The sequence below is a fragment of the Peromyscus eremicus genome, chromosome 22, assembly GCF_949786415.1.
Source record: "Peromyscus eremicus chromosome 22, PerEre_H2_v1, whole genome shotgun sequence".
Taxonomy (NCBI): Eukaryota; Metazoa; Chordata; class Mammalia; order Rodentia; family Cricetidae; genus Peromyscus; species Peromyscus eremicus.
In genome coordinates, this window is record NC_081437.1 from 32,902,557 (window position 1) to 32,927,228 (window position 24,672).

At 41.1% G+C, this 24,672-nt stretch overlaps 1 protein-coding gene across 2 annotated transcripts in view; it reads left to right on the plus strand.

The window, feature by feature from the left end:
• The window catches only part of Nbas (NBAS subunit of NRZ tethering complex), a 280,100-nt gene that overhangs the window by 121,044 nt on the left and 134,384 nt on the right, over positions 1 to 24,672 (plus strand). For both annotated transcript variants that reach the window (XM_059248639.1, XM_059248640.1), the window contains exons 29-32: positions 4,197 to 4,299; positions 7,299 to 7,528; positions 15,201 to 15,313; positions 19,915 to 20,028. In XM_059248639.1, the coding sequence (XP_059104622.1) occupies positions 4,197 to 4,299; positions 7,299 to 7,528; positions 15,201 to 15,313; positions 19,915 to 20,028 (560 nt within the window). The remainder of the gene's footprint in view (positions 1 to 4,196; positions 4,300 to 7,298; positions 7,529 to 15,200; positions 15,314 to 19,914; positions 20,029 to 24,672) is intronic.

Consider the following 24,672-nt stretch of genomic DNA (forward strand, 5'->3'; position numbering starts at 1 on the left):
ATCAAGAAAGTTCAAGGATGCAGATGAAAATCCTGTGTCTACTTTATGGGTTGTCATGGAGTTCTTGCAGAAGCAGCAGTGTGTTTTCTGTGTGTGTGTGTGTGCCAGTGAAGTACTGTGTCCTCGAGTGCCTCATTGCACATGGAGCAAGACGAATTGTTCATTTCATGGAATAAATAGAAAATGGCACTGACAGTCGGGCATGGTGACCAGGACTATTGTTATCTCAGCTACTCCGGAGGCTGAGGCAGAAAGATTGCTCAAACCCAAGCATTTGTGGCCAGCTTATTCAACATAGTGAGACCCAGTGTCAAAAGCAGAAGTGTAAGGGAAAAAAAAAACATTTTTTTAAATTATTATATACTTAGGATCTATCTTGTTCATTTGAGTATATAACAATTACAAATGATGATTATTGTTGTTGTTTTTTGACACAGCATCTCATTTTGTGGGTTAGGCTATCTTGAAATTATGATCTCCCTGCCTCAACCTCTTGAGTGCTGAGATAACAGATACATACCACAGCACCTGGTAATGGTGAAGATTTTAAAGGACAATACAGTGAGACAAAAAAGAAAAAAGATTCATGTAAAAGAAACATCTGTTTTGTGCTTGACCACCACAAGCACCATCTACTTTTTCAAATGTCGAGTTCTGTTCTTGTCTAGAACTTGATAACTAGAGGTAGACATAGTGATTCCAAGCTCAGGTCCGTTCAAGTGAGATGGACCGAGAGAAGCAAAGACACTTATAGCATGCTCCCTCCAGCTGTTTTATAACCTAACTATGTACAGAACTTCAAACCTGAGATCCGCCCATTCATTCCCTTTCCTCAGACGCTTCATCAGGAAACTTGGGGACCGTTTTCTTTATTGTACTTTTAAGTTAAACTTGAAGAAGCAGAGAAGGGAGCCTGGAAGTCAGATGAAAACACTAAACACTTGAACAAAGGCAAGTTATCAAGTGCCTTTGTATCTTAGGAGCGTCGCCTTCAGGGCTGTAGTTGCCTAGACTCAATCTCACATTCTTCCTGATTCTGTGAGTTGGGGTTTGAGTAAGGAATGTTTTATTCAGCAATATCATGCATTCATGCCACAAATTCATGGCCGTGGGTGAAACTGTTAGCAAGCCCCCTTCCCTCTGCAGGAGAACCTGCCGCTTTGGAAACAGACATCAAACAGTTTTTCGTCAAGGGTTTTCAAAGGCCTTGCTGCCTCGTGGAACTGCTCAGGTTGATAAATTGCCTCTGTGTATGTTGTGGAATGCTCTGCTCTGTGCATCCTAGCCATCTTCTCAGAGTAGCTGGAATGCCTTGCTTGTTGACTGTTGACATTCCCTCATAGAAGGAGGGGACAAGGAGGATCATTGACTCCTCACCTGAGGACATTCCCTCCTGCACTTTGCGTCAGCTGTATATCATTCTGCCCTGATTTCATGTAGACTCCTGGTCTGGAGAGGCACTAGAGAATATATACTGTGGAAGGTTAATGGAAGAGTCTGACTTCCATTTTTGCAGTTCCCCAAAGTATCACTTGGTTGCTTTCCATTGGTATGTCTGCTTTGGGGTCACCTGTGCTCCTCTTAAGTAACCCCCAAATTCACAGGTTCACCAAGTTAAACGGGTTTGTCATTGAAGCTCTTTAAGAAGGGAGGTATATGTTTATGGAGAGAGTTTCCACAACACTTGATGTAGGTGCCAGGGACAACGAAGCCGGAGATGGGTTTGGAAGGAGCAGTGGTGTTTTCTTGCTGTGAGTGGTAGACAGCTGAAGCCACACTGTCTGAGGGGGTCATCTGCAGTAGAGTCAGCTATGGATCTTCTCATGGTGTGGAATGTCATGTCAGCCTCTGTGCTCCTGTAGTCATTGCAGGATTGCTGCTTTGCTTGAGACCTGGGACTGAGGCCTGGGTGGTCACACAGAGGAGCTTGCATATATAAAGGAAAACTTATAGTAGGGTGTGCAGCTGGAGTCCTTCACTTTAGCCTGTTGTTTCAAAAGAAAACTGGGAAAAAGGGAAGGGGAGAATGATATGAAGGTGTTAGCTTGAGCCTCTTAAAGCTGGGAGGGCACCCAAAATGTGGAAGAGAATACAGAGGTGTGTTAAAAAGCCCTCCTGAAGCCGGGCGGTGGTGGCGCACGCCTTTAATCCCAGCACTCGGGAGGCAGAGCCAGGCGGATCTCTGTGAGTTCGAGGCCAGCCTGGGCTACCAAGTGAGTTCCAGGAAAGGCGCAAAGCTACACAGAGAAACCCTGTCTCGAAAAACCAAAAAAAAAAAAAAAAAAAGCCCTCCTGGAATCTGAAAATTTGGAACTCATGGGTACTGTGTGATAGCAAAAAAGAAAAACATGAGGTAGAGGTGATATGAATAGCTGGGGATGAGAGAGATGAGGTGTCGTAGCCATTCACCAGGCAAGAAAGGGCTGTGTTCCTCACAGTTGAGAAAGGTTGATTTGGTTTTTCATGACTTTGATGAACCCCATTGTAGAACTGTTTTTGATGAGGCAGGAGTAGCAATTCAGAATTTGACTGGTGTATACTAGAGTAAACTTGGATGATAAAGTGCATTAAACAAGTCAAGAAAGGGTAGAAAATGGAAGGAAAATGGGGCCATTCTTAGTCTCGGTCAGCAAATATAGCAAAATTTATTTTGAATTTGCCTCCCTTGGGGGTCAAATTAATGGAAACCATTTCGAGGGCTTTAGAGTCTTAGTTGGCAGTTGAGCAAGGACAGACTGTCAGGAGATGCCAGTGAGCCCCACTGTACCTGCCCCTGCGGAGGAAGAGGTTCTTATGGGGTGGGAGCCACAATAGTCGTTAGCTCCCCTAACCAGGAGGCCGTGTGGCTGCAGCTGAGGGCTGTGCTGGATGGTTGGAAGCCCAACACTGACATGCTCATTTATTAATCATCTATTTGCAGAATGTATGGGGAGGGTTTGTTGATGCACAGTTATTATCTTCTATTGCTGAGCACTGGGGCAGCGGCTGTTTGAACCAGATATTCCCTGGTTCCTGGTAATCCCAGGACAGTGAGTATTAGCTGATGTGTATGGAGATAGCAGGGTGCAGACAGAGGATTAAGCTTGGCCTAGGGATGCGTAACGGCATTGCCCTCCTGTGGTAGATTCTTAAGGAATGTGTGACTAATGGAGCATTGGCTGTCTACAGCTGCTATGAAATGCAGCTAAGATTCTGTCAAGCCCAAGCGATCAGGCCTGGGCATGAGTACAGTCCTCTCAACAGTAGGGATGAACTAGAACCAAACACTGTCTGAGTAGGAGCTGAATGCTTTGGTCTTCCTTGAGCATGTTACTGGCTTCCCTTTTGAGGGGATCTTGAAAATTATGTCTCAGAAATTGTGGCAAAAGATACTGTCTTTTTGGATCTTGAAGCTTCTTCCTAAGCAGATGACAATTGCCTGTAACCCCTCTGAGGTTCTGGCAGCTTGACCTGGGCTGTCACCTGAAAAGATAACTCCTGAAGGTCTCTGTTTTTTGCTTATGAACTGCTGCCTGGTATTCCACTTAGAGCAGTGGTTCTCAACCTGTGGGTCATGACTCCTTTGGTGGTGGTGGGGTCACATATCAGATATCTTACATATCAGATATTTACAATTTATAACAGTAGTGAAATTACAGTTGTGAAGTAGCCCCCGAAATAATTTTATGGTTGGGGATCACCACAGCATGAGGAACTGTGTTAAAGGTCTCAGCCTTAGGAGGGTTGAGAACCACTGACTTAGAGCAAAGGCTCCAGCTATAGTGCTGGTGGTGGGTGGTTCCTGTGCCCCGGACCTGTGCTAGGAGCAGTCTTTGGTTGCCTCCTGTGTAGCCAGGCCTGGTGGCTCCTGCCTGTAAGCCAGCACGGCAGAGTCTAGAGCAGAAGGGTCAGAGTAATTGGATCTGCATGAGGGTTCAAGCCCAGCTCAACAGAGCTACACAATGAGACAGTGTCCCAAAGAAAATTCCATAGACAGAGTCCTGTCGCCGATGAGGATAGAATTTGAAACACCCTGTCTCTGGTTTTTCTGCTCTATTTTGCTGTGGGGTTTCTCTCCCAACTGGAGCTCTGCTTACCTTTTCCTATAAATTCAAATGAATTTAGCCCTATGGATAGTTGCAGAGTTGGTGTGCATAGCATGGTAATCCCTGGGCTTTTGGAGTCAGGTGTCATGTATCATTTCTCTCTTTCCCCAGGCAGCCTCCTGTTGGTGAGTCTCACTGGAGAATGCTGCTGCAGGACATGTTGACGATGCAGCAGCATGTGTACACATGCCTCGATTCCAACGCTTGCTATGAGGTAACTGCGGCTGTCAAATAGTTGTTTTTCATTTGGAAGTTTGGATTGGGTTTTGCCACAAGGGAGAGACTGTAAGAGACGCTGTATGTCATGTGACTGGTGATTGATCAGCTAGTGCTGTGGAGTTGAAGCCTTTCATACCCTCCTTCTAGTTCCCTTTGTTTATTGTGATGCCATCTATTTGACAGATCAGTCCTCAGAAACCCTGAATCTCACATGGTTTCTCCCTACAGGTTTTGGTGGTCACTGAAATTTGCTAATAGGGGATGAAGTTTGCTGATAGGGTGCATGTTTTCTTGTGCAAGATCTTGAGTTCCATTCCTAGCATGTGTGTGCACACATACATGTGCACGCACACACACAGACTGAACTTCAAACAAAAAAGTCAGTGTGTTTAATGTATCCTTAAATGAGTCTAAGTCCATCCTGCCTTTCTTAATTCTGCCAAGTTGTGGCAGGTTCTACTTGAATTCCCATGTTCGTATCTTCTTCTGCTTTACATGTATTCACAGGTATGATTCTCTCCTTCATACAATCTGTTGCTTGTTCCAGATCAGTCTGTAGGTACCTACATTGAGGCATGGAAAGCCACGGCATCCTGAGCCTTCCAGGTCATTCTGTCCTTGGTCACTGTCCACAGTGTGTCAGAGTATGTTCCAGTAGTTCCCTCAAGTAGGACACACCTCCACCCTTGCTGTGACCTTCCCTCTACCTGGAATATAGTCTTTTTCCTTACTGGAAATCTCCTCATCTGTTGTCATGGCTAGCTTGCTAATTATACCTGCTAGCGCCTCATATAATTTGTCTCCACTGTAGCCTTCCTTTAAAATGGAGCTCTTTATAGATAAGGTGGATTCTTTCATCTTTGGCCTTGTGGTTCTAGGTAGACATTTTACTATCATGTCTTTGAATATCTCTCTGCTGAGAGAACATTAGGAAGCATTTATAAATTTTTTGTTTGTTTGTTTTTCGAGACATGGTTTCTCTGTGTAATTTTGGTGGCTGTCCTGGATCTCACTCTGTAGAGCAGGCTGACCTCAAACTCACAAAGATCTGCCTGGCTCTACCTCCCGAGTGCTGGGATTAAAGGCATGCACCACCACGCCTGGCTGAAATTTTTTTTCTTTTTTTTTTTGGTGTTTTTGCCTGTATGTATGTCTGTGTGATGGTGGTGGATCCTGGAGTTATGGACAGTTGTGAGCTGCCATGTGGGTACTGGAAATTGAACCCCAGTCTTCTGGAAGAGGAGTCAGTGCTCTTAACCACTGAGCCATCTCTCCAGCCTCACATTTATCAGTTTTTAAAAGGTTCTAGAAGACAGTCATATAGACTTGTCAAAACTAACATTTTAGTTTGCACCTTTTACCAAATTCTGTATTTGCTGTTAAGTTTTAATAATTGGAGAGCATAGTGGCATAACTTCGAACATGGTAGACAAAGACTGACCTTCCACCTATAGAATCATGTCTAAATTGCTCATTTTAGGGTGAATAAATTGAATTTTTTCAATATTGGTCATGACGCTCTATGGCAGTGGTTCTCAACCTTCCTAATGATGTGACCTTTTAATCCTGTTCCTTAAGTTATGGTGACTCCCAATCATAAAATTATTTTTGTTGCTACTTCATAACTGTAATTTTGCTACTGCTATGGATATAATATAAATATCTGTTTTCTGATGGTCTTAAGTGACCCCTGTGAAAGGGTCATTTGACCCCCATGGAGGTCACAGCACACTGATTGAGAACCACTGCTCTAAGGCTCTCATGAATAAACCATCAAACGTTCCTTTGGCTTGTACTGGGTGTGGCAGTTTCACCTGGCAGACACTAGTGAGGAGAGCCGCCCTGTCATAATGTGCTTTTATCACAATTTCTGTTTTACAGCCACTCTTGTTATATTAAGTGACTTTTCTGTTCCAGGCATCAAAATAAAGGCTTGTCTAGTTACGCCCTCCCCAAAGAGCAGTGATTAGGTAATATGGTGAAAGCTGGAGCAAACGCCAATTCTCCATCATGTTGATCTGATCTCGTCAGTTTCTTCACTGTCCTCATCCACCCATGAATGGCAGGGAAAGAATGTCACATCGTCAGTAATAGGCTTGGGAGTCACACCGTTTAATACTTTTCTGCCACAAGTAATCTCAAGTAACTAATTTTAACATGTTCAGTGCCATTATTACAATAAATTCTTTGTAAGATACCTCCCATCAGTGTTTCTTATTTTATTGAAATACATTTTAATATCCAAGTTGGAAAGAGCCTCAGTGCTCAATGGTAATGTTTATGTGTAAGTTCACGTTTACAGTCTGACTCATTCCTGAGTGTGAATGCAGAGGAGGTAGGGGTGCAGCTTAGTGAGACCATACTTGCCTAGCGTACACAGACATTGGTTTGATCCCTACTCCATAGCGGTGGAGAATGTGAACTCCTGTTCTGTAAGCAATGATACATTATGTGTGTCAGATCTTGTACTCACACGTCTGTTAGAGTCAGCAGAATGAGTTCAGTGTGAGTAGGGCAGTGCATATCGTAGCTGACCAGGGGATTTTATCGATTGCTTATTTACTTTATTTATAGGCAACCTGTGTAGTCTAGGATGGTGGAGGGTTCAGTTATCCTATCTGAGTCTCTCAAGTGCTGGGATTACAGCTGTGTACCATCACCCCCCTGCTTCAATTCCATTTTTTAATGAATGAAAATTACATACTTACATCTCTAATGTAGTGCCTTAAATAGCATGATTTACTTGTTTCATCCAGAGAAATTTTTTTCTGAAAGCTAATTTTTTCTTTTATTGAGGTGGAATTCATAGAACAGTAAATTAGCTGCTTTAAGGTAGACAGTGTGTGCTTAATACATACACAATGCCATGGAACCCTAGTCATAGGATAGATACTGCTTTGATTTATATTTGTTTCTTTTGGATTTCAGAGTCTTCATTTCGTTGAGCTGAGCCCCCCTTCTTTATGAATACCTCTGGGTTTGTCTTTTCCCCAGATATTTACAGAAAGCCTGCTCTGCTCCAGTCGCCTGGAAAACATCCACCTTGCAGGGCAGATGATGCACTGCAGTGCTCCTTCCGTTAGTCTTCCAGCTGCGGGGACGCATAAAGGAAGAGCCCAGTACAGGGTCAGCTACGAGAGAAGTGTGGACCTGGTGCTGGCCGCCAGCAGAGAGTACTTCAACTCCTCCACCAGCCTCACAGACAGCTGCATGGACTTGGCCAGGTAGGAGGTGTGTGTTCTGGGAGTGCTGTGTGCACGTTCGCACCCAGGTTCTCTCAGTTGTCCGTTGTGTACACTGCACGGGTGCTGTTGGATACTGCTTTACCATAGGGATGTGACCAGTGCATTCTGAAATACCCGAATGCTTCTTGATCCCCTTATGGACATTCTTTTGACAGTCTTTTTGCTCATTATCTGTAAGCCTCCATTCCTCTTTTGTTAGATGGTCGTGGGTTCACCTATAAATTCAAGTTCTGAAATCTGAGCTTCGTAGATAGTGTTTGTCTCTTTTGCATAGCATCTGTTCCAAAGTCGAGTCCAGTAGAAATTTTTAGATTTTAAATTCAGTTCCTTCCTTGGCCTGTCATTAGTCCATTCCTCTTAGTTAAGAAACAGGTGTACTTGACTTCTGAGTTTTTAATAGTCTTAAAAAAATCTCACTGATCTTGAGGCAAGATTTTATGAATTGAAATTAATATTTATAAAGTAAATTTTTATAAAACTCAGAGTTCAATAAAACTTCCCCCCAAATCTGTATTACCTCTGAGCCTTCAATGCTTCAGAAACGCCTTTTGCATTAGTCCCGTATTTTTCTATTGTTATGAAAAATCCTGTGCTTTTACTCTCAAACTTTATAGGACGTTTGAGAATATGAGGTCTTGGTAGAGGAAGATAGTCTATGGTAAGACAGGAAGCCAGCAGTCAGCATCCAATTTGAAGACTTCTGGGCCCTGCCTTATAATGGTCCTGTTCTGTTTAAAGCAGTGGTTCTCTACCTTCCTAACACTGTGACCCTTTAATACCGTTCCTCGTGTTATGGTGACTCCCAACCATAAAAGTATTTTCAGTGTTACTTCATAACTATAATTTGTCTACTGTTATGAATCGTAATGTAAATATCTGACATGTAAGATATCTGCTATTCAATGTCTATGAACGGATCCTTAGACCCCTGAAGAAGTTATGACCCACAGGTTGAGAATTGCTGGTTTAGATAGTGCCTTCCTGGGAAGCAAGCTCTCAAGTCATAAACCCTAGTGGGACACACACGCAAGCCATGTCTAAACCAAAGTAATAACCACACGAGTTTACTCTGCATAAACAGTGGCTTAGTTATGCTTCTCCTGGCTCTCCTCTGCCGTCTGACCATTGTCTAACTCTGGCCAGCATCCTTTAGGTCACACCTCGGAATCCCATTCTGCTGTGTTTCTTAGAGTTCTCCCTTTTATACCACATTGAGCTTTTCTTTCCTCCGTTCTAGAAACACATTATAAAACTTGCTTCCTATTATGAGGGCAATTGGCAGTATTTCTGACTTGAGCATCTCGTTTCATCCAAAGTTTTGTTTCTTGGTCAAAGAAACTGAGGAAAGCTGTGAACCTCCTTAGCATCTGGTGATCCCGACTTTCCAGCTCCGTGCCCTGATTGACTCTTAACCAGCTAACATTCTGTAAGAAATTCTTGACTTTGTTTAATGGTTAATTGTCCATTTCTTATTTTAATCATTTGGATATTACTTATGTTGAAAATACACATAATTTTATAAAATGGAGACATTATACATTTCTTGTTAGGACCATTTTTATTTTTTTATTGTGCCGATATGTGAACTGAAGCATTTCCCTACACTTTACAGTGCTGTGTTAAATGATTTCACTGCATTTGTGACTGAATTTGGTTGGTTGCAGTTCTCCTCTCTTCATTGTTGGAGTGACAGTCAAGAATGAGGGTAAGATGTCTTCTGGATCCAGATACCTGTGTGTCAACCCAGTCCCAGCTAGTCTGCAGCCTTGTGACTCTGGCTTCTTTTGAAAGCAGACTTGAGAGAGCTATGGTGATCCTCTGTGTGTGCTTGTGGAGGTGCAGGCGCCTATGTGCATGTGAGGTCAAAGGATGATGTCCTTCTCTGTTGATCTCCACCTTAATCCTTCAAGACAGAGTCTTTGACTGAACCTAGAGGTAGCCAGTTCTTGGCAGTACAGACAACAGCCAGCAGGCCCCAGTGAACTTACTGCTGCCCATCTCCAGCGCCCCCAACCCCAGTGCTGGGGACACAGTGTTGTGTGGCCATGCGTAGCTTTTCACACGTATGCTGGGGATGGAGTTCTCAGGCCGGTGCAGCAAGCGCTCGCACCCGTGAGCCAGCTCCCAGCCTCGCACCTTTTCTCTGTTGGGATCTGAGGTGAGTTTGTACGTGGTCAGAACGGGTGAACACTTCTGAAGGTTCCTTTTTGTTGTCAAGTGGTTCCAGTTGTTTCCCGCGAGCACATTAGAGACTGAAGTGCCCCTTCTCTAAGCATAGTGTGCACCGCCACTTGACCTTGTTTTGAAATCCATTTCTAGCCCTAAATTTAACTTTTTGTTGTTGTTCATTTTTTGGCTATTGATTATTAGGGACTTTTTTTTTTTGCTTTTCATGAAATGTGTTGAGGAGTTTCGGAGATTCTCAGTTATTGAAGTAGTTGCCACGCAAGCTTGCGGACCTGAGTTTCGGGCCCTAGAACCCATATAAAAGCAGTGTGCAGTGGCATGTACCTTCTCCCCCATGCAGGGTGGGGTGGGAGGCTGGACACAGGCAGATCTCCGGGGTTGGCTGGCCAGCCAATCTAGCCATCTGAGTAGGTTCCAGGCTCAATGAGAAAACGTGTCTCAACGCCACTGAGGTAGGGAACAGTGGAGACACATAGCTGATGGCAGCCTCTGGCCTCCATGTGTCAGTGTGCACACATGAACAATACACACACAGCCCTCTCTGTAACACAGGGATATTTGGGCTTGCCTGTCTTAGTTTGACTCCACTGTTCAGTTTTCTACCTGTAATGCTCCTATTTTTCTCTTTTTTAAAGACTGTGCACGTATGCACATGTATGTGGAGGCTTGTAGAGGCCAGAAGTGGTTGTTGGATCCCTTAGGTCTGGTGTGTCACACAGTTGTGAGCTTCCTAACATGGGGACTGGGGACTGAACTCCAAGATCAGCAAGGGCTCTTAACTTCAGAGCCATCTCACCAGCCCTGTTTTTATTCTTTTATGCTATCCTTTGAGATACTAATTGTCAAAAAATCCTCGTATACTTTGATGCTTTCCGTTTAATCATCACACTTATTGAACATTGTTTTAACTGTGAAAGCTGTCTGGATTCATTTCCCCTTAAATAACTGGCAGTTGCTTCAACTCTAGCAAGGGTGAAAAACAACTCTATTCCCCAGTGGTAACTTATGTCAGAATCAGGGTTCCCCCCGCCCCTTTCTTTCTTCAAACTGTTACTGAACTTGACAGAGTTCTTTAAAGTAGTTAGTAAATCTTTTTCTTTCTCTCCAGGGATACTATTTTTATTTCAAATGCTGGAAATATCAAATAGAATAGCCTTTGAAATTCTGAGTTGTGTTTGACCTAAAGCTTCTAGGCAGGTGTTTCTCAGATGATTATAAAGTCCCCTTACTGCATTGCACCTTCTCTGCATCACTCTCTATCCCACAAGGATACACTTTGATTTTCAGGTGATCCCATGTGTATACAATGTTGTGCTGGACTAATTCTGACCTATAAGCCCTAAGGCATCTATGTTTACCAGGGTATGGGTTATAGGAAATATCTCTTCCATTCCTGTTTATTAACTGGCCTTTCCTTAAGGAAACAAAAGATATCTGTGCTGGATAGTTTTATGTCAGTTTGACTCAAGCTAGAGTCACTGGAGAAAAGGGAGCCTCCATTGAGAAAATGCCTCCATAAGACTGGACTGTAGGCAGGCCTGTAGGGCATTTTCTTAATTAGTAATTGATGGGAGAGGGCCCACACCATTGTGGGTGGTCCCATCCCTGGGCTGGTGGTCTTGGGTTCTATAAGAAAATAGGTTGAGCAAGCCATGAAGAGCAAGCTGGTGAGCAGCATCCTTTTAAGGCTCTTGCATCAGCTGCTGCCTCCAGGTTCCCATACTGTTTGAGTTTCTCCCCTACTTTAGTTCCTGTCCTGACTTCCTTCAATGATTGATAAGATGTGGAAGTGTAAGCCAAATAAACCCTTTCTTCCCCTACTTGCTTTTGATCATGGTGTTTCATCACAGTGGTATAAACCCTAACTAAGACAATATTCAAAGAGTATAAAAAGATATGAATTGATAATTCCCTTAACATTATTCATCATCTGCCTTTTAAATTAATTTCTTGTGTGTGCCTTCAAAATATTTCATTAAGTTTATCTTCTGCTCTTTAAGACAATAACTCTTCGCGGTATATATGTATTTTTTATGCCTTTTTTGCCTATATTCAATATTGAATATCCTTTTATTTGATAACATGCAGATCTGTTTCATTCTTTTTTCTTATTTGCAGATTATTTCAGTATTATTTAATTTTAAAGACTAATTTTTTTTCTGGATAATAGTATATATTGTTTTCCACAGTTTTATACAATTCAATCAAATTATATACATTGAAAGTAATGTTCATCTCCATTTAATACTTTATTGTATTTCTTTTAATAATATAAATGAAAATAATATAATAAAACATGCCAGTTTTGATGTATGATATAGACTACCTAATATTTTATATACAAAAAAGTATGAATTAAAAAATTATAATTTACAATACAATTTAAAATACTCACTGACATTTGTCCCGTAATTTAAAAGTATTATGATATAATAACATTTTATAATGAAAAAATTTCAGATTATTATTGTGTTTTTATATTTAAAGTAAATCTGTTTAAGTAAATAATACAATGGTGTCATTAATTGTGATTCCCAGTCTAGTGGGGTCCACTGAGGACAATATGCTGAGCAGAGCCAGTGGGAAAGTAGACTCCTGTGTGGTCTTCTCTAACTGAGGGTCTAGAAGGCCCAAGAAGAGGCGCCATCTGGCCCTTAGTCTCAGAACTCTGGGACTGTCTGTGGACTCCGTGCAGCTTATGTTACAAGGCAGTGTGCTCACGAAGGGACAAATGACAGTCAAACAGAAAGCTGTGTCATTAGTGATCTTTGTCATAGTCACTCTCATGGACTGCTCACTTTTTATCTCTTACTCCTCCACTGTCTTCATAGGCATCTATGGGCTGCCGTAGCATTTATGTCCCAGACTGAAAGTCTGTGATATGTATTTTTTTAGTTTTATATATTAACTGTACATTCAGATGTAAAGTGAGAAGGTCAGGTCATCCAGTGCCTCATAGAATGTTGCTGTTTCAAAGCAAACGAAGCAAGTTAGAAAATGTAGTGTGTGCAATCTTTTAGTCATTTCTTAAAGATTTATTTATTTATTATGTATACAGTACTCTGCCTGCATGTATCCCCGCAGGCCAGAAGAGGGCATGAGATCTCATTACAGATGGTTGTGAGCCACTTTGTGGTTGCTGGGAATTGAACCCAGGACCTCTGGAAGAGTAGCCAGTGCTCTTAATTACTGAGCCATCTCTCCAGCCCCTATTGGTCATTTATTAAGGGATTCCATATTGAGACAAATGAAGGCATGTCTCTTTTCCTAGAAGGGAAACGAAAATTCATCTGAATTCTATCTTTAAAAAAACAAAACAAATGCCACCCTTTTCAGGTATTAATTGCCTCTGTACTCATTAGTTAAAACACCACTAAACAGAGTTATTTGTGTTGCATCAAACCGGGTACCATAGCAGTCTGTCGCTGTTCCTGCTGTCAAATCACTTCATCCCTAGGAGCTTCTTCAGCAAACCCTGACATTTGCTTATCTCATGGGTTACTGTGGGATTGAAATGACTATCATGTTCTTTATCTGTTCTTCAGATGAGGGACATCTAGGTTGTTTCCAGTTTCTGGCTATTACAAATAGTGCTGCCATGAACATAGTTAAGTAAAGTGTCCTTGTGGTATGATGGAGCATCCTTTGGGTATATACCCAGGAATGGTGTAACTGGGTCTTGAGGTAGATCGAGTCCCAATTTTCTGAGAAACTGCCATATTGATTTCCACAGTGGCTGTACAAGTTTGCACTCCCCCAGCAATGGAGGGGTGTTCCCCTTGCTCCACATTTTCACCAGCATGAGCTGTCCCTTGTATTTTTGATCTTAGCCATCCTAACAGATGTAAGATGGAATCTTATAGTTGTTTTGATTTTCATTTCCCTGATGGCCCACGGTGTTGAACATTTCTTTAAATGTTTCTCTGCCATTTGAGATGTCTCTGTTGAGATTCCTCTGTTGAGAATTCTCCCTTTAGATCTGTACCCCATTTTTTAATTGGATTATGTGGTTTGTTGATGTCTAGTTTCTTGAGTTCTTTATATATTTTGAATATTAGCTGTCTGTGAGATGTGGGGTTGTTATAAATCTTTTCCCATTCTGTACGCTACTGTTTTGTCTACAGAACACTGATGGTTTCCTTTGCCTTACAGAAGCTTTTCAGTTTTATGAGGTCCCATTTATAGATTGTTGATCTTAGTGCCTTTACTATTGATGTTCTGTTCAGGAAGTTGTATCCTGTGCCAATGCTTTCAAGGCTATTTCCCACTTTCTCTTCTATCAGGTTCAGTGTGTCTGTATTTATGTTGAGGTCTTTGATTCACTTGGACTTGAGTTTTGTGCAGGGTAATAGATACAGATCTATTTACATTCTTCTACATGCTGACATCCAATGAGACCAGCACCATTTGCTGAAGATGCTTTCTTTTTTCCATTGTGTATTTCTGATTTCTTTATAAAAAAAAATTAGGTGTCCATAGGAATGTAGATTTATGTCTGGATCTTCAGTTCGACTCATTGATCAACCCATCTGTTTTTATGACAAAACCATGCAGTTTTTATTACCATAGCTCTGTAGTGCAGCTTGAAATCAGAGATGATGATACCTCATGTAGTTCTTTGATTATACAGAATTGTTTTAGCTATCCCGGGTTTTTTGTTTTTCCATATGAAATTGAGTATCATCCTTTCAAAGTCTGTAAAGAACTGTGTTGGAATTTTGATGGAATTGTGTTGGGGATTACATTGCATCTGTAGATTACTTTGGGTAGGATGGCCATTTTTACTATGGTAATCCTACCAATCCATGGGCATGGGAGAGCTTTCCGTCTTCTGATATCATCTTTCTTAAAAGACTTAAAGTTTTTGTAATACACATCTTTCACTTGCTTGGTTAGAGTTACTCCAAGGTATTTTATGTTATTGTGGCTATTGTAAAGGGTAATATTTCTGTGATTTCTTTCTCAGCCTGTTTGTCACTTGTGTATAGGAGGGCTACTGATTTTTTTTTAAAGTTAATCTTTTTTTATTTTATAATTTAATTTAATTTTACATATCAGCCACAGATTCCCCTGTCCTCTCCCCGCCCCACCTTCCCCTCAGCCCACCCCCCATTCCCATCTCCTCCTAGCCAATTCACTGAAGGTGTTTATCAGCTATAGGAGTTCCCTGGCAGAATTTTTGGGGTCACTTATGTATACTATCATATCATCTGCAAATAATGATACTTTGACTTCTTCTTTTTCAGTTTGTATCCCCTTGATCTCCTTCAGTTGTCTTATTGCTCCAGCTAGAACTTCAAGTTTTATGTTGAATAGATATGGGGAGAGTGGACAGCCTTTTAGCAGACCAGGTGTCTGGTAGATGCTGGATAAATAAGTGTTGCAGCACTTCTTGCTCAATATAGAAAGGTAATTTGGGTGAATTAATGCTGCTGCTTTTCAAAATCTATCTGATTTCTTGTAGGTGCTGCTTACAGCTCATAACAGACAGGCCGGCTGCCATTCAGGAGGAACTGGACCTCATCCAAGCTCTGGGGTATCTGGAAGAATTTGGGGTAAAGATCCTGCCTTTGCAAGGTACGTCCTTTGCTTGGTATTGCATTGCTAACTTACTTTGCACCAATTAAATAGTATTCCTTTTTATTTTTTGCATTGAAAGTATCTTTGATAATCTAAATACATTAGTAATAGATTCTATTGTCTTTCTTTTTTATTTTCGCAATGAAATCTGAAGTAAAAACATTTTGCTATGAATTTTTAAAAAATTCTTGTTCATAACCTTTCAAGACATAACAGTAGTGACAGAGCAACTGAGCATGAGGCCGTTGGATCAAAACAAATGTAGACACTTGTTATTTTTATGGATGACAGTTGTCGATTTACTTCAGTTTTGACATAATACTTATTCCTGTATTTTACTTTCATAGATTATTAACTAGCTACCCACCCCAAAGCTTGACTTAAAAGTAATGAGAGAGAATTCTTGCTCAGAACTTAATTGCCAATGATATTTTCACTTTGCTTGGGTTCCTTTGCCTAAACGTACCTGGTATATTGTAGCCGTCCAGACAGACGTTGGTCACACAGCTTGTCCCAGGTGCTTGTCCTTAGCTGTGAGGATGGTGGATGGTGCATTGCAACGTTGCAGGTTAGCTGACCATAGCTGATAAGAGAGTCTTGCATTCTCAATCTCTTCAAATCCAGGACTCCAGGTCCCTGAAAGAAGTGGTGGTTGCCTAGGGAGAAGTGCACTTGGCTGGCTGCTGTGGTCTGCCGTCCCTGACTGTCGAACTGGCTGGAACGAGTGATGAGGGAAATAGAACTGCGTTCATGTCATCTGTTTTTTTTTTTTTTTTTTTTTTTTATTTTTTGTAAACTTCCACCATAGTTGTCCTCTCTCCTTTCAAAAATAACACAGGAGCAGAGGCCTCAGTTCCTTCAGGTGCTAGTGGCTAGTGAGTTCCTTTGTCCCCTGCAGTATTAGCATTGACTGGGCCATGTGTGACACAGGCACCAGCAGTCACAGTCTCAGAGTTTTAAACTTTATATAGGTTTTCATTGTGGTTTTACTCAAAGTTTCTCTTCTCAGTAAAAGCTGCTGTGCTTGAAAGACATAAATGACTGTTGTTATTACTCTTCGTGTCATTGTCTGGACCTACTTATCATGCAGTTGTAAACAGCACCCTGAGTATATATGTAAGGCCATGGTTTGATTGTTAAATCATAGACAGTCTATTCAGGTGCACCATTAGTGCAACTTTTGAACTCAAAGCTTCTTAAAAATTATGAAAATTAATCAAAGTTACTAAAAACTATTTCAGCTTATTCTAAAATTTTTAATCATTAGCTACTCCCCCCATAATATATTTGTTAGTTTCAGTAAAGGAGGATTCTAGAACATAGTAAGTTTTTTTCCTTTTTTATCTTTTATTAAGATAAATAATTGCAGCATTGTATGTGTGTACATGTGCATATTCAGCTGAGTGTGAATTTTAGCTACTTAAATAATGTGAGCTGATTGATGTATTGTACAAAAAAATTTTCTGCATGCTGTGGTCCTTTAGAATGCTAAGTGAGTTCTGAGTTCTTGTGGTGATGAGTTAGCAGCATGTTTGCTAGTGGTTTTTGTTTGTCAGATGCAAGTTTGAATATCTACAACCAAACCTGTTAAGGCTGCACCTTCTGGGAAGTTTCTGAGGGAAGGAGTCATTGCTATAATGTCTGGGGGCTTACCAGCTTCCTGTGTTGATTTGAAATTAGCCATCACAATGGCTGGCACTAAGCTTTCTGTATGTGGAGGAGGAGCCTCTCACTCCTGTGCTGTCAGCTGCATTTCCCCCACAATCCGGGTGACCAGAACTACTTGTCATTTTTAGGAATACTGGATAATGTTCTTCATACATAGGAAGCCAGTGTTCATAGTTCATTTTGTCCCGTTGCCTTGTCTCTGAAGTCTTTGCTTATGGTACAGAAGTTGCTCCATCCCAGCAGATGGAGACCAGTGACACTAATCAAATAATGATGAATGAGTTCATAGGAAGCAGGAAGAGCAGTATTATGCACAAGTTACTCCCTCTGTGAGTCCTCTGCGAGTTACTTGTGTGTGTAGGTATACCAAAATGCTTTTTAATTATGTTTAGGATCTCTGTGTGTACATATGTTTTATAATGGCCTTAAAATATGTGATACTCCTGTGAAATCTATAGGGAGATAGATATCTTCAGTTATTAAAAGATGTATACATGTGTATTTTCAGGTTTGTTAACTGTTGCACATAGAAAATTTGATTCATGGATCTCTTCTGTGGGGGTGCAAGAGCTCAAGTATATTTATAAATCATTTGTTGAAGTATAGTTAGTCATCCTGAGATGCTCAGTAAAAGAGAACTGTTATATTAGTTGTACCAGCAGTGTAGACAGCAGATAAAAAAGAGTTGATTTTTGTGTGGTAATTGTTATCACTTAGACTCTTGCTGTCCAACTTAATACTTATCTATTATTAGTAAACCTTGCTCAGGATGAATGAAGAAAACAAGTGTTTCATTGAATGGAAAAATGGCATGATGATGATCGAGTACTACAGTTCCCACCTTGGTTGTGGTTGGAAGGAGGGTGGTAACAGTAAGGAATTCAGGGCACTCACTGCCTGACTTTAGAACGTCCATTTGAAGCACACAAGCCATACCAGGTATAGGAGGTCCAGCCTTTGTGTGTGTGTGTGGAAGCATTATATCCATAACAGGCTTTGCTTTACACATTGTGTTAGGAAGTAAAAAAGTAACTGTCTCATAGTCTTTATATTATGGAATCTGGAGGAAAACATGTAAAATGGCAGCAGATACTTAGGGAAAAGCCCACACTTTAAAATCAAGTCATAGACACCTTGGACATAGGCCTTCAAAAAACATGACTGCACTGTGTTATAATGGAAAATGGAAATGTCAGCAGCTCACAGGGTTGATTCTGTGAATGGAACTGCCCACTGTGCTCAACTCTGCATGCCTTGAGACATGCAGAGGGAAATAGCAGCAGGGGAATCCCAGGAGGTGGCCTTTGCTCACACATGGCATTTCCACTCTCATTCATTGTCCAAAGAAGTCATAGAGCAAGCCTAAGTTTAGCGAGGTGGACATTTGGGCTGTAACACTGGGATGGATAACTAGGGACATTAGTTGAATTTGTAGAGGTTGTACTCAGATGTAGGACCGACTGCAGCAATCATGAAGGAACTAACAGAAACATTTGCCTCATATTTTACATAAAGTCCTCAGTAGGATGAGTGTCCTGTGATGTACAACTGTCCATCCTCAAACATCCTGAACTTCAGGGCATACACACTGGAATACTGAGGTGTAAAGGGCATGTGGTTTGCAATGTTTTCTCAAATGGTTAAAAAAAAGTATTTGTCTGTGTATGTGTGTATGCGTCTAGAGGAGGAAGGGAGTGAGTGTGAGTGTATGGGTGTATGATTGTATATACATGTATAAGAGCAGAAGAAATGATTAGCTGGTGAATCCAGTTTATACAGTATTCCAATGTAGATATCTTTGCAACATACCTGCAACCTTTCTGTAAGGTCCAGATTCCATTATAATAAAAAGGTAAAAATAGAAGGCTCATTCCAAAGAACCCACCATATCTTTATTTCCCTAAGACGTGTGCTCCCTCTCAGCTGACTACACAGGAGCAGCTTCCAAAGGGCAGGCTGTATAAGGATTTACATGGACTTAGGAATAAAGATGAAAGCCACAGACAAAATTTAGGGAGTTGGGTTGAATTCAGGACCTGCCTCTTTTCAGTGATACTTTTGTTAAAGTATCTAAAGCTCTCTGTACCCCAGTTTCTTCTCTTGGAAGCAATAACCTGTTTATTAGTGTGGGCTTTGTGTGGTTGTTACACATAAGACCCTGCGTGAGACACAGTTCTTCTCTATTTTAATGTTAGCTGCTGATGCAGTTGTCATGGTTACTGCAAGCCAGCTGCCTAGCAATGCCGTCCTCCTTGCCATGCTACTCTGAGTACGAACCACTTGCCCCTGGAGCTCACTTGATGTCCTTTGACTTTTCCCCTTTAAGTGTTCTTTGCTCTATGATATGAATTGGTTGATGAGGTGTTTCATTTTCCTGAGTGCTAGTTTATGTGAGGGGACTGGGCTTAGCCATGGGAGAAGTAGAACATGGTACCCTTGGGAGACTCCTGCTCTCCAACCTGGGGTGAGGTTGAGTTAGAATTTGGCTGTTGGAAGCCAGGCTTAGTGGTAACTTTCCTGTAAACCCAGCACTCAGGAGGCAGGCAGGAGGATTCTTGCACAACCAGGCAATCAGCAATCAGGGCTACATAGTGAGACCCCTGTCTCCTCTAACCGTGTGTGTGTGTGTGTGTGTGTGTGTGTGTGTGTGTGTGTGTGTGTGTATGTGTGTATGTGTGTGTGCATGTGTGTGTGTTACAACATGTATATTTTGAACTTGGGCTGGGCTTGAGGAGATGAGTTATTACTATTTAGTCCAGGCTGGACTCAAATGTATGACCCTCCTGCCTTGGCCTCAGCACTGTTGAATTACAGGGGTATGCCACTACAGCCAGTCTGAGATTAATAATTTCATTGTGATCCCCTTACACTTGACCATTTGTGAGACCCCTTTATGTCTTCACACAATGCTTCATTGTCTGTTTTTTTAGTGCGCTTGTGTTCTGATCGGATCAGCCTCATCAAGGAGTGTGTTTCCCAGTCCGCCACGTGCTACAAACAATCCACCAAGCTTCTTAGCCTCGCTGAGCTGCTGAGGGTTGCAGGTAAGGCTTTTGAATGCTAAACCCCTGGGCCCTTTTCACACCAGCCTATGTGAACATCAGGATTTGTGTAATGGCTCAGAAGAACATTTTTTTTTCTTTAGCAAGGAACAACTGTTTTCTAGGAATCTTGTTAAGTTATAAAAGTATATGTTTGTACTGAAGTTTTGTGGAAACCAGATGCCCTTGAAGCAAACTTATTCAGGGTTTGTGGTTGTGATTCAGCAGAAGCCATTGTTACTGCTCAAAGGAGACTCCCCTGAGAAGCGCCCACTGTACCAGCACACTCACAAACCAGATTTAGTTTGATAGTTCTGATAAACTTGTTAGAGTATTTTGTGCACTTACTATCTGGCAAAGTTTTCATACATTTTACCTCATTTAGTTTTCTCTGAAACTGTCACAGTGGTGGTTAGTTTCCCATTTTATACTAGAAATCCAGGAGTCCAGAAGTTAAACACTCTGCTTACCAGGATGAAGTAGGAGCCTGACTTTTAAGGAAAATCTCTGACTCTACATTTCCTGCTTCATTAACCACAGTGCTTCTACCTGCAAGAATAGTTTAGTGCCAGTTTTATATTATTATTTTATATATGTGTATGTACATACATGTATATATATATATACACACATACACACACACACACACACACACACACAAATTTCTGTAAGAATAATTATTGGATATTTTGTCCCATTAACAATGGTTTGAATTAGTTTTAGTCTAAACCAAGAGATAGACTCAAAAGTAAAGAGAATTTGTTTTTATTTCTAACCTTTAAAAATTCAATATATTGCTGGGCGGTGGTGGCACACGCCTTTAATCCCAGCACTCAGGAGGCAGAGCCAGGCGGATCTCTGTGAGTTCGAGGCCAGCCTGGGCTACCAAGTGAGTTCCAGGAAAGGCGCAAAGCTACACAGAGAAACCCTGTCTTGAAAAACCAAAAAAAAAAAAAAAAAAAAAAAAAATTCAATATATTTAGTAGACACATAGGTTACTATTTCAAAGTCTCCCAATAAGAGAACTCGTTTAAGACCTATACTTCCAGTAAACATGTGTTACTTCTCAGCTTGGAGCATAGCATTGACATCTGCTACAGACTTGAAAAGGTCTTGGGGCTGTGCTTCTCTCTGAGGCATATTGGGCCACCTGGGAGAACATTGGGTGTAGACTCAGAAAAATGGTTTGATCTTGATTGTGTGTGTGTGTGTGTGTGTGTGTGTGTGTGTGTATGTGTGTGTGTATGCCTGTTATAAATTTGTAAGCTTTGTTTGTCCAGATCACACATCTAGGAAACAGGAAAGCTATCCCCTTTGATTACCCATAGTTCAGTAATAAGAGATCCAACTGAGTGCCTGCATAGCAAGTTCTTTGAACTTGAAGGATGGATTTCATTAAGACCCAGCTTTTAAAGATGCCGTGTGTGTCTCCTCTGTACCTGTTAGGATAGTGTCTTGCCTTGTTTGTGACATTTAATGAATGGACCTGGCAACCTTCAAACAGTTCTACTAGGAGAGCATCCCTCCTGAGGACATCGTAGCAGCATGTGGAGATGCATGGTACTTGGACCTACTTACTTTATTGCAGCTACTTTAGTTCTAAAACTTGAGATCACCTCAGATTGGCCACACTCCGCTTCACAAACACTAATGTGCATCTCTTGTATGCTATTACAGCTTGGAGCAGTATCATTGGAACATAATGCTAAAGTATAAAATATGTTCAACAAATTGATACTGTGAGCCATGTGCGTTTACACAAAAGCAGCTATCAGGTATCAAATTTAACGTCTTTTCTATCTTAACCCAGCACCCTTCCCATTGACTGTAGCTTTTGCAGTTCGAGGTGTTACGATAAAACTACAGTGAAGTTTCCCTTTTTCAGTTTCACAGGCTGAAGAATCGTTCTTACTATGCTCGCTAAGTCAAGACCTTTCACCTTTTTCTTAAAGGTTGCCCTTTAGGCTTTATTTGTTTCTGGTGTACCCACATGGCAGGTTATTTGTTGCTTTAGGACCCCACTAAGTAATTAAAGGTACATGAACAGGAACACTGTATATTGTGACCGTGGGACCGATAGCTTCAGTACTCAAAGCTGTCTGTTGTGGAACCACTAACGTTCTTCAGACAAACTGTTGAAGGAACAGGCTTGTTATATAGCCCAGGCTAGCCTCTCACCAAATCTTCCTCAGCTTCCCAAGTGCTGAATGACACACATGAGCACCACAGCCAGCCATGAATCATTTCTTTCATAGCTCTCCATGAGCCCCCACATTCCTGGCTATTCTCTCTAAGAATTTACTTGCTTACCAACATTTCCAAGGCATCAGTCTTTGAAGGCCTGCTCTTAACCATATTCAGTTTTGGATTACCTAATCAGATTTTAACTTTCAGCTAAATAACTTTGGACTTCATCATTGCTGTTAAGGCCACTCTTCACATAAAACTTATTAATAATTATTTCAATTTCATTCTTTAATATTTCATTCCGCTTCATTCTTTAATATTTATCTCTGTTCCTTCTTACTGTGTGCCTCATAGGCAGAGAGGTGAATCTCATTTTGAAAGACACAGGATTAGAGAAGTTACATAGTTTGGTTTTTAGCCAGGCAGGTAACTTGCTACCTTCCCCTTTTATTCTGATGTGTGATGGCACTCAGTGGCCTCTGTGTATTTCATCTCATTCATCACACTTCTACAGTTATATGACTGTTCATGCAGAAATCGTCAACTATGGGATTTATTGATTTTTAGATAAAAGAAAATAATACATAAAGGTATTAGCACATATAAATATTCATAGTTCTTGGAGAGGCTGAGGCAGGAAGATTGCGAGTTAGAGGCCAATTTGGGCTACATGTGAAGAGCCTATCCATTAAAGTAAATGGATAAAAAGAGAAGGAATAGGCAGAATCCCTTGCTCTGTTACTTGTGCTTCTACCAGAGAAGCAGAGCAAAGACAGCCCAAGAGACATCTGCACAAAGTTGCTTCTGCTACTGTGAGGTGGGTTGGTTGAGTCTGAGAGTCACGGGGAAGGAGCTGGTCTGGTTCCCCATGTATGGCCTAAGACTGCTGTGCACAGGAGCCTCTCACCCCCACCCCACCCCACCCCACCCCTTACGTCTGTGAGTCCTCCACTGTGCTCCATTGGCCTCCCACGATTATCCAGGACTAGCCTTTCCATTTAGCTGTTAGGGGCTTGCACACTGTCTTCAACAATGAGTTTAGTGTTTGGAGCCTAGCCAAGACCCATGAGAAAAAATACACCTGGCTCTTTCACTGTTGTGTATATTGTGCATAAATGCAAACATTTCAAGAGTGTTAGATAGGAAATCGAGAAATCAAGGATTATTATATGCCAATTTAACAGAGAATGTCTGGGCAGGCTTCAAGAGGAAAGTGTGGAAGGGTCTTTCTTCCTGTCAGTGGATGTCGTGTGTCCAAGATGCTGCCTTGGGGTTTGTCACTTGCTGGGGCACCCCCCATGTGTATAGGAAGGATGCATATTGTTAACCTTTTATTTTATTTATTTATTTATTTTTTTTAGTTAAGCTGACTTTTTACAGGAAGTCTTCTCAAATAAAAATTTTTAAAGGTAGAGGGAAGATTGTTTTTCCTTTTCTAAATGAAAAATAGAGCATGGTATTATCCATACCAAAATAAGTTTGAGTTAATTTATAGCATATTTAAAGTGAATTATTTTATTATTACTTGTTGAACTATACCTTCTTTCATGCTGCTACCTTTTCAGGAAAGCTAAGACAAAAATGTCATGTAACTTAGCTAGTTTTTGGGAGTGGTGGTGAACCAGTGTCTTTGACACTTGTAAATAGCATAACACTTTTTTATTTAATGGAATATATAATCTAGGCTTTCATAATTCCCTTTGCTTGGACCATGCTAACTTCCTGGTTATCATTACAGGTACAGTGTATATGCAGTTGAACCGAGCATAAGATTTTTAAAATAATAGAAAAATTTCATTAAGATATTAGAAAAAAATATCCTTGCTGTTCCTGACATCCTTATGTCTGCATTACTGAGATATGTGCATGCTATTTTAAGAAGGTCTTAATATTTGCTAAAATATTGAGGGAGATTATTCCAAACTGTTGATTTAGGATTGGGGTTACTACACTGAGGTTTTTTTGCAGTAGGAAGCTTAACAGACTTCTTAAAATCTAAATGGAGATACATTAAAAGTGTAATCAGTTTATTTTAGCAGATGGCATCATGAATCAGGCAGAATCAAACCTGAATTGATTCAGGGTTCTGTGGAATAGAAGGGGAAAAGTTTTGTAAGGTGTTTAAGAAAATAAGCAAAACTAGAGAAAGCAAATATTGGTTGAAGTGAAAACATCCTACTTAGAGGTGAATTGGCAGTTCTGATTCCTGCCTTGATTAGCAGAGTCCTAGATCACAGGCTCAACTCTGAGGACACCTACATATTAAGTCTGGCCACCTGTCCCTAGACCCAAAAGAGTAAAGGTGAAAAGTCTGAAAAGAAGTTCAGTCACCATAGCTAAACTAATGGTGTAAGGAGGATTAGTGATGCTACTTCAGACTTCCAGGGGAAACAACCAGAGCTTCTAGATTCTACAGGGAAGGGCCAGGAGTTGGAATCTGGCCTGGTTGGCCTTGTTTCA